The sequence below is a fragment of the Pelophylax lessonae genome (genome assembly GCF_965119305.1).
Source record: "Pelophylax lessonae genome assembly, chromosome: 3".
Lineage (NCBI taxonomy): Eukaryota > Metazoa > Chordata > Amphibia > Anura > Ranidae > Pelophylax > Pelophylax lessonae.
This window is the reverse complement of record NC_138770.1, coordinates 636895406-636912338: the sequence shown is the minus strand read 5'-3', so window position 1 is coordinate 636912338 and position 16933 is coordinate 636895406. Positions and strand designations below refer to the sequence as shown.

At 41.7% G+C, this 16933-nt stretch overlaps 1 protein-coding gene across 1 annotated transcript in view; it reads right to left on the bottom strand.

Moving 5' to 3' along the window:
* PLEKHH2 (pleckstrin homology, MyTH4 and FERM domain containing H2) overlaps positions 1–16933 on the bottom strand; it is a 263489-nt gene that overhangs the window by 85939 nt on the left and 160617 nt on the right. Inside the window, exons 4-7 of the mRNA XM_082249839.1 lie at positions 11208–11357; positions 7809–7892; positions 4719–4800; positions 3264–3434 (exon numbers count right to left, since the gene is read on the bottom strand). Of these exons, the coding sequence (XP_082105965.1) occupies positions 3264–3434; positions 4719–4800; positions 7809–7892; positions 11208–11357 (487 nt within the window). The remainder of the gene's footprint in view (positions 1–3263; positions 3435–4718; positions 4801–7808; positions 7893–11207; positions 11358–16933) is intronic.

Genomic DNA, 16933 nt, shown 5'->3' with positions numbered 1-16933 from the left:
AGTCTTCCAGTTCTTTGAGATTTCTGGGCTGTCTGTCACGCACTGCTCTTTTAGGTCTATCCATAGATTTTCAATTATGTTGAGGTCAGGAGATTGTGAAGGCCATGGCAAAACCTTCAGTTTACGCCTCTTGATATAATCCCCTGTGGATTTCGCGGTGTGTTTAGGATCATTATCCATTTGTAGAAGCCATCCTCTCTTTAACTTCAGCTTTTTCACAGATCTACAGAGGACGCTGTGATTGACAGCGAAACGCGTCTAGCCATTGGTCGAGCAGATTGCCACGTCATTTCCGGCCGGTGAGGCGCACGCTGCAGAAGCAGCTGACCACCGAGCTGAGCTCCAAGTTTATGCTTTCAACTTTAACATGTTTGTGAGTATTCCCTTTGCTTTATCTAATAAACGCAACCTTTTAAAAACGATCTTCACTATATAAAGCTTCTGTTTTTATGAGGAAACTCTGGAATACTAAGCCCTTTAAAGGATCTTTTCCGGTGTAACGTATGAATTACCTACCCCGTTAGAAAAACCTACCCTCGTCACTTCCGGCCAGGAACAGTTGAGCAGCGCAGCAGTGCGCATGCTCAGAGCTCCGGATACCTGATGGAAGAACTGAGGAGCTGACTAGTGCGCATGCGCACTAGTATGGAAATATGTCGGTGTACCGTGAATAAAACCTACCCGCGCGGCGGTTAAATAAAACAGCTGTGTTGCACTATGAGTCATGTCCGCTCCTGTCCCGGTCACTTCCATGCTCTCGGCAAGTAAATATAAAAGCGGCTGGCGGCTCCGTAATTTATGTTCTCATACACCCGCCGCCGCTTTTATATTTACTTGCTGAGAGCAGGAAAGTGACAGTGACAGGAGCGGAGATGACTCGTATTGCAGCACAGTTATTTTAATGTAACCGCCGCATTACATACAGTGCCATGCCCCGGAAGTGACGAGGGGTAGGTTTTTCTCACGGGTAGGTAATTCTCATGGAACACCGGCATTACCATAACAGCCTTTAAGGAGTTCAAGGATACTATGATCTGCATTCCATGCCTCTGTTTGACCACATTGTGGTAAGTAGAATCACATAGGGGGTGACCCCTCAAGCAAGCACGGAACAAGCACCAAGCACTTTTGATTTTAAAGGACTGTTTTATGGACATTTATGATGCACTTTATCTGCACTTCTTAAAATGATTCATATTTTTTGCACAGTTTATAATTCTCTGCACATTTTTATACACAAGTTGTTTTATCTATGATATTTTAACACAGGTACTTATAAGCAGCGCTGCAATCTCTGTTTAACACTTTCAAAAAAGCACTAGCACTTTTTCACTGCAGCAGGCAGCTTACACAGATTTATTTAATTTATTTATTTATCTAGCATCTACCACAAGCGCGAGGTCACTCAGTCTTACATTTTTCACAGATGGCATCAAGTTACCATCCAAAATTTGCTGAAGTTTTATTGAATCCATTTTTCCTTCTACTCGTAACAAGATGTTCCCTGGGCCACTGGCTGCAATGCAACACCAAAGCATGATTGATCCACCCCCATGCTTAACAGTTGGACAGAGGTTCTTCTCTAAACGTACCTTTGCTCATTCCAGCGAAAAAGTTCAATTTTAACCTCATCGGTCAACAGAACTTGTTTCCACAATGCATCAGGCTTGTCTATATGTTCATTTGCAAAGTTCAAATGCTGATTTTTGTGGTGAGGACGTAGAAGAGGTTTTCTTCTGATGACTCTTCCATGAAGACCATATTTGTACAAGTATCTCTTTATAGTGGAATAGTGTACCACAACTCCAGTGTCTGCCAGATCTTTCTGGAGGGATCATGCAGTCAAACGTGGGTTTTGAATTGTTTTTCTCACAATCCTGCGAGCTGTTCTGTCTGATATCTTTCTTGGTCTTCCAGATCTTGCTTTAACTTCCACTGTTCCTGATGACTGCCATTTCTTATTGACATTCCGAACAGAGGATATTGACATCTGAAAACTCTTTGCTATCTTCTTATAGCCTTCTCCAGCTTTGTGAGCGTTAACTATTTTCAGTTTCAGTTTTCTAGACAACTGCTTAGAAGATCCCATGGTGCTGATTGTTGGGGCAAGGTCAGATGAGTCTGGGCATTTAAAACCTTTGAGATTGACATCACCTGGTCTTCCCAGATGATGATTGAGAACAATCCATGACACTGGCAGGTCTCAGCCTTGCAAAGGGGGCAGTGCATGCTATAAATTCTGCAGGGTGCCCAAACTTTTGCAGCCCTTATTTTTTTGTTTTCTGTAATTTTGCAAGTGTCAATGATGGAAATAAAATCTAACTTTTGTTGACATATTATAAGAATGTCTAATCTGTAATTTGATGCCTTTGGAGATTTTTCCATCTTTCCTTGGCTTCTTTATGCACATTAATACTAATTTTTACCTGGGGTGCCCAAACTTTCGATCACCACTGTAAAAGAGCCATATACACGAGTAACAGAGAGAGCCACCTACAAAGGGCGGTACTAGAGTTGCCTACATAGGGAGAGGTAGAAGAGAGTAGAGATGCAAGGAAGCTTTTGAGGTGGTGTAGCATAGCTCACCCCTAAACCCTGCAGTACTCCTGAACTCTGCACTCTCTATGTAATGCACTCCTGAATAATAAAAGAGTAGATACATAGGGGTTGATTTACTAAAGGCAAATAGACGGTGCACTTTGCAAAGTGCAGTTGCACCAGAGCTTAGGAAATGAGCCGAAGCTCTGCTGACTTAAATCATCCAATCATGTGCAAGCAAAAATGCTGCTTTTTTTATTTTTCATGCACATGCTCGGGTACTTTTTGCAAAGTGAAGTCTTACCTCATTTACTAAGCTTCTGGAGCAACTGCACTTGCAGAGGGCAACTGTATTTTGCAAAGTGCACAGTCTATTTTCCTTTAGTTAATCAACCCCTTAGTCCTACAGATACAAACGGCCCTTTGAGGGCAACCATACTGCTGATGCAGCCCGTGATGAAATTGAGTTTGACACCCCTGCTATAGAGGGATATGCTTTGTTCATAGTTCATGTCTGAGGTCGACAAACACTTTAAAGCAATCAATCAATTAATTTTAATAATCCATAGAACAGAGGCTGCACACCACATTCATTCACTAATAAATAACTTTATTGTTCTAACTGTCTAAACCAGCCCTGTCAAACTACTCACTCTGATGTGGTTCACTAAAAGAGGGGTGAAAGGGGGGAGTTTGACAGGGGAGATGCTTCAATAAAATTTTACCTTCAATAAGATCAGCAGCTTCAATGGGTGACTTGCTGTTTTCATCTCTTTTCTGGTCCATCTGTGGGCTTTTCGCTCTATTTTGGAGGCACCCAAATGTCAGGTTGCTGACACGCTGGCCCTCTGATTGCTTTGGGGTGGAGCAGGTGGGGGATTTCTTACCTCTTGTATCTAAAAACAGAGATTAAGTAAGAAGATTGAGTACTAATATAATAACTATTCCCTCTTATCTCTGTTTTTTTTTTCCTTTTTTTACCTTTATCTCCCACCTTATCATTCTTTACTTCCCATTCCTGTTCTTTCTCCAATGAGCCTTATGCTTAAAGTGCACCTGTGCCCAAACAACATTATATTTTAAAACAAGCCTTCACTAATCTCTGTAGATTAACATACTGTGCAGTAAATCATGTCCTGCTGCCAGAGAAAATAAAGGTAAAGGGGCTGTAAATTCGGAGCCTCTGTTTTGAAATTTGAAAATTAATTTCTCCATCATGCCTTTAGCTACAGAGGTGAATGAGGGCTTGTTTGAAAGCGCTTGTTAAAAAGTTGTAATTGTTTTAATGTGCATATTCGGGCTCAGTTTTATTTTTTTTATACCATTTATTACTTGTTCGGAATTATAATTTGTTTCCTTAGTACATAGAACAATCTTTAATTATACTATATTCTGAGATAAGCCCAAAAATATTATCTTGTAAAGTTCTTTAAAGCCCCATTCCAGGAAAAATTATTTCTTGCCCATTCCTCCTTTCACCCGCCGCTAATCCATGCTAGTCACCTAACCCCGTATACCCACCTAAGTTCTCCATTTAGATTTTTCACCGCAGCCAGTTCTAGAAGTGGGGGAACCACAATTCCAGTTGTGTGAATGGTGCACCAGATTGCAGTTCCCCTACTGCCCTATAATGACGTCTTCCTCTTTTGGATCCTGAAAGAACTTAGACTCTGGACATCCAATAGGAAGTGTCAACATCATGCAGGCACTGCCGTAGACACCCAAGGCAGAAATAAATAGGTAAAGGAGAAGATTTGAAGCTGCAATGTCATGTGTCAGCCGCTTCAACCAGTGTTAAACCCAAAACCACAAATGTAATACATTGTATTTTGCCAGTCATTAGATGTGGTAACTGTATTCATTTTCCTTTTTTAGGCTTTTCCCCCCAAGTTTTCACCTGATGAACTTGCCAGTAACAACCTCCTGTATTAGGATGCCACCACACTGAATGAATGGGCACAGGAGGCACATTTGGACAGCAGCATTGGCAGTCTGGGTGGAGTGGAGTGTTAGATGTACTAGCAGATTTAAATGCACTAACATATTAAAGCCAAACCTAATAGTGGGGGTTGGGAAAGGGAGGTAAAAATTATCTTGGATTGGCTTTAATAACAGTTTGGAAGAAAAAAAAGAACACTGCTGTGAAAAAGCAGAAATTACACAATACCCATGGTCTTTACCTTGTGTTCGAGTTCGCAGGGCAACTATTTCTTCGCCGTAGCTTTTGTTGATGAACCGAAGATTTTGATTTTCGATTTCCAGCTGGATAAAAATGTGAGTTTTTACTCAACACATACAAAAACCAAATATAATAAATTGCAGCATTAAAGTATGACTTTGTTCAATAATCACATAAATAGCAGGCACACAGCTTTCTCATCTGGTCTTTAGTCACTTCAGCTTCAGATTTACCCCTTTCCTGACCTGCCTGCCCATTTTTTTGCGATACGGCACTGAGTTCTTTTAACTGAAAAGTGTGCGATTGTGCGACACTGTACCCAAAAAAAAAAATTGTTTGTCTTTTTTTCCCCACAAATGTGTTTTTTTTTTTAAATATAAACAAAATAAGAAAAAAAATATTATTATATTATTTACTCTGCTAATATTATTATTATTATATTATATTATTATTATTATTTACTATGTTATTATATACTATATTATTTACTCTGCTATAAAACATTTCCAATAAAAAAATGTAAAAAATCAATTGTCTTCATCAATTTAAGCAAATATGTATTCTGCTAAATATTTTTGGTAAAAAAAAAAATCCTAATAAGAGCACACTGATTGCTTTGCACAAAAATTATAGTGTCTACAAACTATGGGATAGATTTATGGAATTTGTTTTTATTTATTTATTTTTTTTACTAGTAATGGTGGCGATCAATGACTTATAGCGGGACTGAGATATTGCGGCAGAAAAATCAGACACTAACTGACACTTTTTTAGGAACCAGTGACACTTTTACAGTGATCAGTGCAAAAAAATATGCACTGTCACTGTACTAGTGACACTAGCTGGGAAGAGGTTAAAGTGATTGTAAAGGTAAATTTAAAAAAAGGTAAATTTAAAAAAACAAAAAAACAAACATGTCTATACTTACCTGCTCTGTGCAATGTAATTGCTGCAAACCTCCTCTATTCGGGTCCCCGCTGGTGCTCCTGGCCCCTCCCCTCTGTCCAATGCCACAGACAACAGGACTCGACCCCGCCCCTACTCCCTCTTCACTGGCTTTGATTGACAGCAGTGGGAGCCAATGGCTCCCGTGCCCAGCGAGACCCGGAAGTGAGAGGAGAAAAGACCTTCAGACATGCAGGGCGTTTGATCAAATGAGAGCTCAGGTAAGTAAAAGGGGGGGGGGGAATGAGGTGGGATGCTGACACCTAAACATTTTTTTGCTTAATACAGGGAATGCAATAAGGTAAAAAATGTTTAGGCTTTACAAACACTTTAACATCAGGGGCGATCAAAGGGTTAACTGTGTGCCTAGCCAGTGATTGTGTACTGTGGTGGAGGTGCTTTTACTAGGGGAGGGCATGGGTCTCCCTGCTTTGCAGGAACATAGGATCCACGCCTTCTGTACTGACAGAATGGCATAATCACATCGGGAGCGAGCTGCCGCTGCCCCCTTGCATTTGCATCCGATACCCGGAAGTGCGGGATCATGTATACATATATATATACGCGATCCTGTGCACATTCACTGCACTGTAGCAGTAAAACTGCTATAGGGCAGTCAGCAAGTGGTTAAAATGTATGTAAACACTCACTCGCCGTAATGTATTTATGGAGGTGTAGCATTGTCATCTTACGTAAAGTAGGGTTTTAGGACCACAGAACACCACACCCTCTACTCCATAACAACCCCTGTGATCCACAGAGAGCTCTACTTCCTTGCATGCCATAACCCTCCCCACTTCTGGGAGTGGCTAACTACAGTATGTGCTGGTCCAGCTCCTCTGCTCCTTCCTTCACCTCCTTATATAACCTTTTATGTTGCCGCTGGGGGAGGAGTGATGGGGAATACTAGAAAGTGTCTCTTCAGTGAGAGCTCTGAGACTGCGAGGGCTGTTGACATGACACCCAAAATGTTGGCCCCAAAGGGTTTTTGGATGTCTACACAAGTTATTCCTTTACAGGTAAATAACATACAAAAAATACATTAAATGTATGTATAATGTTATGAAAAGTTTTAAGTTGAAAAGATTGGTCTGGGAACAGAGCCTCTTTAACAACTTAAAGACCAGCCACCACAGATATACTGGGGCAGACTGGCTCTCCTACTCAAATCGACGTATGGGTACGTCGGCTCGCAGGAGCGGGTCTCAGGCACGCACGTGCGCCACCAGCGGCGCTGTCGCACACCTAGTTTCTATCCCTGCAGCTAAGCAACAGGTCTGGTGGCCACGAGGGCCGCCGGGAGCCCAGTGAGGGACTGACAGAAGGCGGCGTGCCATTGTAAACACGACACACCGCTCATCTGTCACTGATTGAAACAGGGCTCCTGTGTTCCTGTTATTTCGGAACACAGGAGCCCTGTTTCCATACACCAAGTCTGGCCCCCACACAGTTAGAATCAACCCGTAGGTACACATTTAACCCTTTGATCACCCCTGGTGTTAACCCCTTCCCTGCCAGTGTCATTATTACAATAACAGTGCATATTTTTGTCACTGGTCCCCTCAAAAGAGTCAAAAATGTCAGTTAGGGGTCCGATCTTTCTGCCGCAATGTCGCAGTCCCGCTAAAAATCGCAGATCACCGCCATTACTAGAAAAAAAAATTAAAATAAATAAAAATGACATAACTTTTTCCCCTAGTTTGTAGACGCAATAATTTTTGTGCAAACCAATCAAAATACACTTATTGTTTTTTTTTTTACCAAAAATATGTGGCAAAATACAAATTGGACAAAAATTATGAAAAAATGTGGTTTTTAAATTTTTTTGGGGAATGTTATATAACAGAAAGTGAAAAATACTGCTTTTTTTTTTTAAATTGTCGCTGTTTTTTTGTTTATAACGCATAATCAAAAAACCACAGAGGTGATCAAATACCAACAAAAGAAAGCCCTGTTTGTGGGGAAAAAAAGGAAGATCAATTTTATTTGGGTACAGCGTTGCACGACCGCGCAGTTGTCAGTTAAAGTAACGCAGTGCTGATTCGCAAAGAATGGCCTGTTCATTAAGGGGGCAAATCCTTCCAGTCCAGAAGTGGTTAATGAGCTTTTATTTGTGTATGATTATTATGTATCATCTCATCCATACCTCTCTCAATTTTCCCGTCACCCAGTCTTTAATTTTCCCAGCTTTGTCTTCTATCATCTTCGCTTCTTGCATTCGTATTTGCTTCTAGAAGAAAAAAATGGAAATAAAACTTTCTGCTGCAGAACCTTTGCATCCTGTCCTACACAGTAGATACAAAAAAGTTAGCCAACACTTCCAGCGCTAAGAGGCCCTCTGTGGTGGAACTCAGAAAGGCAGTGGCAATTCCAAAAAACAAAGTGGATGCAGCCCTCCTCAGACGGGGTAATCCAAATACTAGAAAGACAAACAAACGAGAAGGCACAGGCACCTAGAGCATCACCTATGGGCATTTATTCAATAAAAATTCATAAAAATTTGATTAAAAAAATGGATACTCACAAAATAGCAACTAAAAATTAGCCAAAGGACACATGTATTCCATTAACATAAAGGGGTAAGTTTCTGACGCGTTTCGGGGGTGCACCCCCTGCACTGGCAGCTTGGAGGAAGGGGGTGCGCCCCCGAAATGCATCAGCTACATACCTCTTGATGTTAACCGCATACATGTGTCCTATGGCTAATTTTTAGTTGCTATTTTGTGAGTATCCATTTTTTTTATCCATTTTTATTTAATAAATGTCCATCGGTAACCACATCTGGAGTATTCTGTCCAGTTCTGGTCGCCAGTCCTCAGGAGGGATGTGTTGGAGCTGGAGAGAGTCCAGAGAAGGGCAACTAAACTAATTAGGGGATTGGAGGACCTTGATTATGAAGAGCGTCTGCAATCGCTTGATTTATTCTCCCTGGAGAAGAGACGCCTGAGGGGGGACATGATAGCAATGTTTAAATATCTCAATGGGGATCTCAGCTTAGAAAAAAAGCTGTTTAGTCGAAGGGATTGCATGAGGACTCGGGGGCATACAATGCGATTAGAGGAGAAGCGTTTTAACCTCAGGCAACGTAGGGGGTTCTTTACTGTTAGGGCTACAAGATTGTGGAATTCTCTACCACAAGAGGTGGTTTCTGCGGGTAGTATGGTGGCTTTCAAAAGACTCTTATGCCCCATACACACGTGCAGATTATCTGCAGACTTTTGTCTGCAGACTTACCAAAACCATATAATATGAGGTCAAACCTAAACACTTTCAATTTGTATGCAATCCGGCAGGCCCTTGCACTACATAGAAAAGGTAAGTCTGCAGACAAAGGTCTGCAGATAATCTGCACGTGTGTATGGGGCATTAGACGTACATCTCAAGGATCAGAACATTCAGGGTTATGAGAGATGATTACAGCCACACACACCTACACAGGTTGAACTGGATGGACTATTGTCTTTATTCAACCTCACCTACTATGTAACTATGTAACTATGTAATGCACTAGGTGCCTGCAACTTCTTGTTTGTTTGTGTTTCTAGTGTCCTACACAGTAAGTAACTTTAAGTGCCGGTTCACACTACGGCGGCACGACTTTGGGGGCAACCTGTGAAGTCGCGTGCACAGCGACTTCGGCGCAACTTGCACGGACTTCATATAATGAATGTCAATGCAAGTTGCTCCGATGTCGCCCCGAAGTAGTACAGGAACTACTTTCTAAGTCGGAGCGACTTGAGTCGCTCCTATTAGAACGGTTCCCATAGCACTGCATGGACCGCGACTTGTCAGGCTGACCAGTCGCCTGACAAGTCGCGGTAGTGTGAATGGGCACTAAAACTACCCCTCCGGGTTTTTTCAATATTACAATTATGGTAGTTTACGCAAAACTTTCACACAAGGATAAAATCGATAACAAGGTTTAAAAGGATTATTTTAAAGTATACCTAAAGGCAAAACTTTTTGTAAGTTTTGGATAGAGTGGAGAGGGATTAGAACACCTGTCAGGTTTTTATTGCTGTATGTGTCCCCATTAGGGAGATTCACCCTCTCTATTTGTCCTAGTTAACTTTATCATTGAAAATGAAAGTAAAAGAAAATCCCAAATTTTGGGTTGTCCCCAGAAAAGTAATGGAGCGGAAATCTTCCAATGCGGACCTTCTGGTCCCCAATAAATTCCCTTACTTTGCAGGGATTTCCTCTCACTTCCTGTTTGGCTATGGTACAGGAAGTCAAGGGAAATCTCCACAATGGGACACAAATGGTGGAAAAAAACTCTTGAGAGGGGGTCATAACCCTCCCTTGCTCTATCCAAAATTGAAAAAAAGTTTTGCCTATAGTTTTACTTCAAGAGCGAAATATCTGAGCTGCAAAAGCTTGTAAAGAATCAGGCACTGGGACCATCTATTATATCCTTGCTTCAAAACTTCAAATGCAGTTTGGGAGCCCCTTACTTCACTGGCTGCAAACATTTTCAGCAACTTTGACAAAGTAGTGAAGCGAAAATAAAGATGACAGCCAAGAAAGCTTGCCACTTAAAAGTAAACCTGCATCCCCCACCCCTACCTGTTGCATAGCCAGCACCCTCCAGTGTTTCCCAAGCCCAAACGCACTGCTTGGCAGGTGCAACCGACAGCCAATACTAAACACTGTTGTATAGGGGAAGGGCTTGCTGGCAGTACACATACACTGACAGTCAGAAAACTTGGCATTCGCAGTACCATTGGGGTAGCAGAGAGGAGCAATATTGTAAATTATAGGACCTGGGGATGACAGGAGAGAGAGTCATGTTGCAATTGGTAGTTGCAGTATTTTTTCTTTAAACAAATATTATTTTATACCACGAGACAATCAACTTTGTAAAACAATTAATTGCCTATTCTCTTCTGTTATAACTGGTTAGGATCTTAAATTATCCACTACGCCCAATGGAAAATTTACAGGTTTTGCCTAATGCCATAGGGAACCTTAGAAATATGGAAAGCTGTGTCTGTCATAGTTTTCTCTTGGTGACAGGTAAAAATATATATATTTTTAAGTTTTCTCTGCAAGTCATTAGGTAGACAGATCAAGCACAGCAGATTCTCTACTAAATTCAACTGGAGAGAAAACTTCATTAGTCATGATGTGAAACCTGACAAATTTGCAATATATTAGTTTTGCTGCTTCATGTATGACATTTATAGCTTTAGAACAGCTGAACTGATGGATGGCAAGGGATGAACCAGTTTATTGCCCTTCAGACTTTGGGGGGGCTGGACTGTGTCCAGTGTGAGTGGAAAATGTCCTGACAGTAAACAATGCCCCCCTCATTGGTATCAGAGAAAGAATAGAGAGGAATAGTGCCCCATCATTGGCATCAGTGGAGGAATAGTGCCCTATCACTTGTGTGAGTGGGGGGGGGGGGGGGAGAGTGCCTTTTATCAGTGGCAGGAATAGTGCTTCAAGGGCCTTATAAAGGCAAGCAAAGGGCTGCATTCGGCCCCTGAACCACAGTTTGGAGACCACTGCCGTAGAGAAAAATGCATCAGAAACCCAATGTCACCTGTTCTTCTAGCTCTTGTTCCAGACACTGGATGAGTTCATCCTTCTCCTGCACTAAGACTTCCAGTTCTTGGCTCTTCTTGTACCACCGCATCTCAGATTCGCTGGTCTGCACATTGGCCTCTCTCAGCTTCTCTTCCATGATTTGGACCTAAAAAAAAAAATGTATAACAGGTGTGATGTTAGCACTATTTTATATGAGAAATGAGAGTTTACAAAATGGTTTAAGTTTAAACTGACCACAACCAGCCTTCAGTCCACACAATGCCATGCAGTGCCGACAGCAAATGTCATAAACATCAAAGGGGTGTAAAGCTGACGCATTTTGGTGGCATCCCCCTCCCCCAGGCTGAGCTCTGAGGAATGGGGTGCGCCCTCCAAACGCATCAGCTCTACACCCTTTAATGTTTATGACATTTGTTGTCCGCACTGCATGGCATTGTATGGTCTGATGGCTATTTTTCTTGCAGTTTTGTGACTATCCCTTTTTATTTGCTTTTTCAGTAAATAAATGTTTTTTTTTCGGTAATGCACTAGGTGTGTGTGCCTTCTTGTCCTTTTGTTTTTTTGTAATATCTATTGGATTACCCCGTCTGAGGAGGGCTGCATCTGCCTAGTATCCGGAATTATTATTATTGTCCTTCCTGCTTTGCACTACAGAATACCTCATAGCGCCGGAAGTGTTTGCTAGCTTGTGTGACCACAACCAGCTTTATTGCATTTCCCCAATTTAGAGTACATAGACAGCATTACAACAATACAACAATACAACAATTACAACAACAATAACTTAAAGCTACCAACAGCAAAAAACCCATAAAGCCTAAATCCTTTGTGAACACTGGACAGCATGCCCAAGAAAGAGTCAGACAGGTGAGCAGGAGAACCAAGCTGGAGTTCAGAGTTTTCTAGTAGATGTCAACTAGATACAGGAGAGGCCCAGTGTATACTGTACCCCACCCTGCAGTGATTATACAAGAAGAGAGTTTTACACAATAGCATGCCCAAAGCTATGAAGACCCACAATCTGCTCTTTAAACTGCTGATCATGGAAGGTTCTTTAGTTTTTGTGGATAAAGCTTTAAAATTCACCTTCATTAATAAGACCCCACTATAGAGAGCCATACCTTCCGTGTCCTTGGGACACACACCATTTTACCTCTCAGTTAGACTCTAGTACAGAGAGCCATACATTCCATACCCTATCAAGCTTTCTGTATGCAAGAGGGTTACCATACAACACCACCTTTATCTCCATTTTCAGAGACCCTACCTTTATTATCTCTTGTTAGGAAAGGGTAGGGTGGTGGCTCTTAACAGGATCGGCATAACAGCTGTAATTCTTCAAAATTCCTAACCTGACCTACCCAACTTTGTTATCCTGTCATGTGCTTTTATTGTTCCTAGCACTTAAATTATGGAAGACCTGTATTAAACATTTGAGAACAAGAGATGCAAAACTGTTGCTATGGTTGAAGCCTAGCATGCAGAACCATGAAACTGCCTGAAGAGCTGATAATAAGGGACAGACTGTTCATTGGCACACATGCCAGAAAGCCACCAAGAACAATAATAGCTTAGGAGGATCATAGATCTGTTGAACTTAGGTTGAAAACAAGAGAGAATAGTAATCATAATCACTAAGGGGTGGATTTACTAAAACTGGAGAGTGCAAAATCTGGTGCAGCTCTGCATAAAAACCAATCAACTTCCAGGTTTTATTGTCAAAGCCTAATTTAGCAAACCAAAATTAGAAGCCAGTTGGCTACCATGCACGCTACATCAGATTTAGCACTCTCCAGTTTTAGTAAATCAACCTCTAAGTGACATAAATGCGTCTTAAGTGTTTTAAAGGTCTTATCCATTTCCTTTTCTTCTACTGATTTATCATCATTCCAAAAATAAGTAATATGTATTCTGCTTTTCATGTGATGTGATCAAACTAGATGGTGCAGAACGGGGACTGATTAATGCACCGAGGAGCTCCAAATCAGTAGTAGCAGCTATAATCATAATACATCTGTAGTTTTGGCTACACTATTTCTCTTGAAGTCCGTATGAAAAATGCTTAGCACCATGGCCAACAGCAAACACATCCCTGATTTATTAGTGAACAGAAGCCGTGACAAGTAGAATTCCTGTGCTCCTTTGGACCACTGCCAGAGGGTCATTAAATACCTCTGAAAGCCTTGTATTTATTTAGTGAAATCTCATAGTAGTAAAACTAAATATATCCTTTTAAAGTCAAAATGAAGGCCCCTTCCATCTGTTCTCTGTGTCCTCTGGCATTCCTAAAACATATACTTAATTATTTATCTGTGGAGAAGAAAAGTTTACAGAGTTTAAATGGGTGATAAGTCCAACACTGGCAAGGCAATAAAGTGAACCTGACACCTCTATGTGGTGGCAATTGTGTTGGCATTTATCAACATATTGGTTCTCATGGAATTAAAGGCACACCTGAAAGATAAATACTTAGTTAGGTCAGCCTTGGAAAATACCTCTGAGCTGATCATATGAATTGCTGTATACTTTGGCTTAGCTTACAGAAGGGCTATTGGTCTTAAAAAAAGACATAGAGTATAAAGAGCACCTCGGTAGATGATGTATCACCTGCTCATCTACTAGGCCTTGCTGCAACAGAATCCAGGGACAGCTTGTGAGTGGGAGCATAGGAGGTTGGTCTTATATCAGGGTTGTTCAACCTGGGGCCCTCGGGTCTCATGCGGTCACACACAAAATCGTAAACTTGCTTAAAAATGTTGATTTTTTGGATCTTTATGTAAAAATGCACTTACACTTAGTGAACACAAGCGGCCAAAGAAAAATGTGACAGCGTCTCTTTACTGGACTTTTATAGGTTTTATCTTCCCAAAGAAAAATATCCCGCTCTTCACAATCCCGCATTATTCATGTCATCAGTTTTTCGGCAGCACCTATATTTGCGAGCAATTATGTTTGTGAGCAGTTTGTAGAAGTTGTGCGTCTTCTGGTCTTTTTCAGGTCCGAATCCAGACAAAAATTCGGGCCTTATTCGTCCCTTAAACAGAGAACAGGGACGCACCAGATCCCTGCTGTGAGCCGCTCCGCACCGCAGTGTGAACCTAGGCTTAAGGTAATGCTTAGGGTCTATAGCCCTCTGTATAAGCTTGGATGATGTCTGTGTCATTTTCTACCATCTATGGCAGGGGTCTTCAAACTATGGCACTCCAGTTGTTCAGGAACTACAATTCCCATCAGGCTTAGTCCATGTCTGTGAATCTCAGAGTTTTACATTGCCTCATGGGATCTGTAGTTAGCAACAGCTGGAGGGCCGTAGTTTGAGGATCCCTGGTCTATGGCGTATGCAGGTATGCTAATGGCACTTTTCCACTGCAAGTACCGGCTCGGCTCTACTTGGCCCTGCTTGGCCCGGTTTGCTTTTCCACTGCTGGTACCGCATGGTACGGTGTTGGAACGGTTCGGTACGGTACGGTATGGTTTGCTTTTCCACTAAAGTAGTACTAAAGTTAAGTGGGTGGGATAACAACGGGGTGGGTGGGATTCTTTGACCAATCAGTGGCTAGTAGTGACTGCATGCAAAGGATTGTGGGATATGGTACCGGGTATGTTACCTCTTGGAACCACAATCGAGGTGGTACTGTTTTTGAGAGCCGTACCGTTCGGTTCCATGCAGTGGAAAAGCGTCGCCGTACCATACCGAACCGTTTCTACACTATACCATGCGGTACCAGCAGTGGAAAAGCACAAAAGCGAGCCGAACCGTTCGGTTCCATGCAGTGGAAAAGCGCCATTAGTTAATACTATCAAAGTAAAAAAAAGCTTCCCTAGAAGCAAACATAGTAAATCTTTATTAGGGAACACCAGCAAACAGAAAAAAGCAGAAGGTGTAGGAGCTTTAAAGACTTGCTAGTGAAACCAACTCCGTCTACTTTAACCTTAGAAAAACTATTTGGAGAATGCTGTCTTTGGTAGACACTTTGGTTTTTGGAAGACACTGGTTGGGATTTTTTACCTCACCAATCTCCCAGCTGGGTTTTGCATTTACTCTAAATTCTAAAAAATGCAGCATGCATAATGAGACTTCTGCTAAAACAGGAGGGGAAGGATACCAAGGTAAAGTATTATTATTATTACAGATACCTAAATAGCACCATCAATTTACATATCTATATATACTGTACATTCACATCAGTCCCTGCCCTCAAGGAGTTTACAAGCTAAGGTCCCGATCTCACAATCATACATATACTAGGGACAATTTACATAGGAATCAATTAGCCTACCAGCATGTCTTTGGAGTGTGGGAGGAAACTGGAATACCCAGAGGGAACCCATGCAAGCACAGGGATGCAAACTCCAGGCAGGTAGCACCGTGGTTGGGATGCCTGATGGTAATGAGAAAATCCTATAGATAATTTTTTAGGTCCCACAAAAGGTAAAACTTTTTTTTCTTAGTTTTGCATAGAGTGTAGAGGGATTAGAACACCTGTTTTTTATTGCTGTCTGTGCACCCATTAACCTCCCTGGCGGTATGATTATGTCAGGAATTCTGTACCAAAAGCGGTACAATTCTTTTCATGGAAATTTGGCGTTATGTATTATAGGCCTACAATTCTTAGTAATTACTGACTTAAACCTGACCAAAATAAGACTCTAGTAGACATCCCAGATGTGATAAATTTGAAACACAAACGCATGAATTATAATCGAATCAATAATATAATTTTATATATATATATACAGTGGGTACGGAAAGTATTCAGACCCCCTTAAATTTTTCACTCTCTGTTATATTGCAGCCATTTGCTAAAATCATTTAAGTTCATTCTTCTTCCTCATGAATGTACACATAGCACCCCATACTGACAGAAAAACACAGAATTGTTGACATTGTTGCAGATTTATTAAAAAAGAAAAACTGAAATATCACATGGTCCTAAGTATTCAGACCCTTTGCTGTGACACTCATATATTTAACTCAGGTGCTTTCCATTTCTTCTGATCATCCTTGAGATGGTTCTACACCTTCATTTGAGTCCAGTTGTGTTTGATTATACTGATTGGACTTGATTAGGAAAGCCACACACCTGTCTATATAAGACCTTCCAGATCACAATGCATGTCAGAGCAAATGAGAATCATGAGGTCAAAGGAACTGCCTGAAGAGCTCAGAGACAGAATTGTGGCAAGGCACAGATCTGGCCAAGGTTACAAAAAGATTTCTGCTGCACTTAAGGTTCCTAAGAGCACAGTGGCCTCCATAATCCTCAAATGGAAGACGTTTGGGACGACCAGAACCCTTCCTAGAGCTGGCCGTCCGGCCAAACTGAGCTATCGGGGGAGAAGAGCCTTGGTGAGAGAGGTAAAGAAGAACCCAAAGATCACTGTGGCTGAGCTCCAGAGATGCAGTTAGGAGATGGGAGAAAGTTGTAGAAAGTCAACCATCACTGCAGCCCTCCACCAGTCGGGGCTTTATGGCAGAGTGGCCCGACGGAAGCCTCTCCTCAGTGTAAGACACATGAAAGCCCGCATGGAGTTTGCTAAAAAACACCTGAAGGACTCCAAGATGGTGAGAAATAAGATTCTCTGGTCTGATGAGACCAAAATAGAACTTTTTGGCCTTAATTCTAAGCGGTATGTGTGGAGAAAACCAGGCACTGCTCATCACCTGTCCAATACAGTCCCAACAGTGAAGCATGGTGGTGGCAGCATCATGCTGTGGGG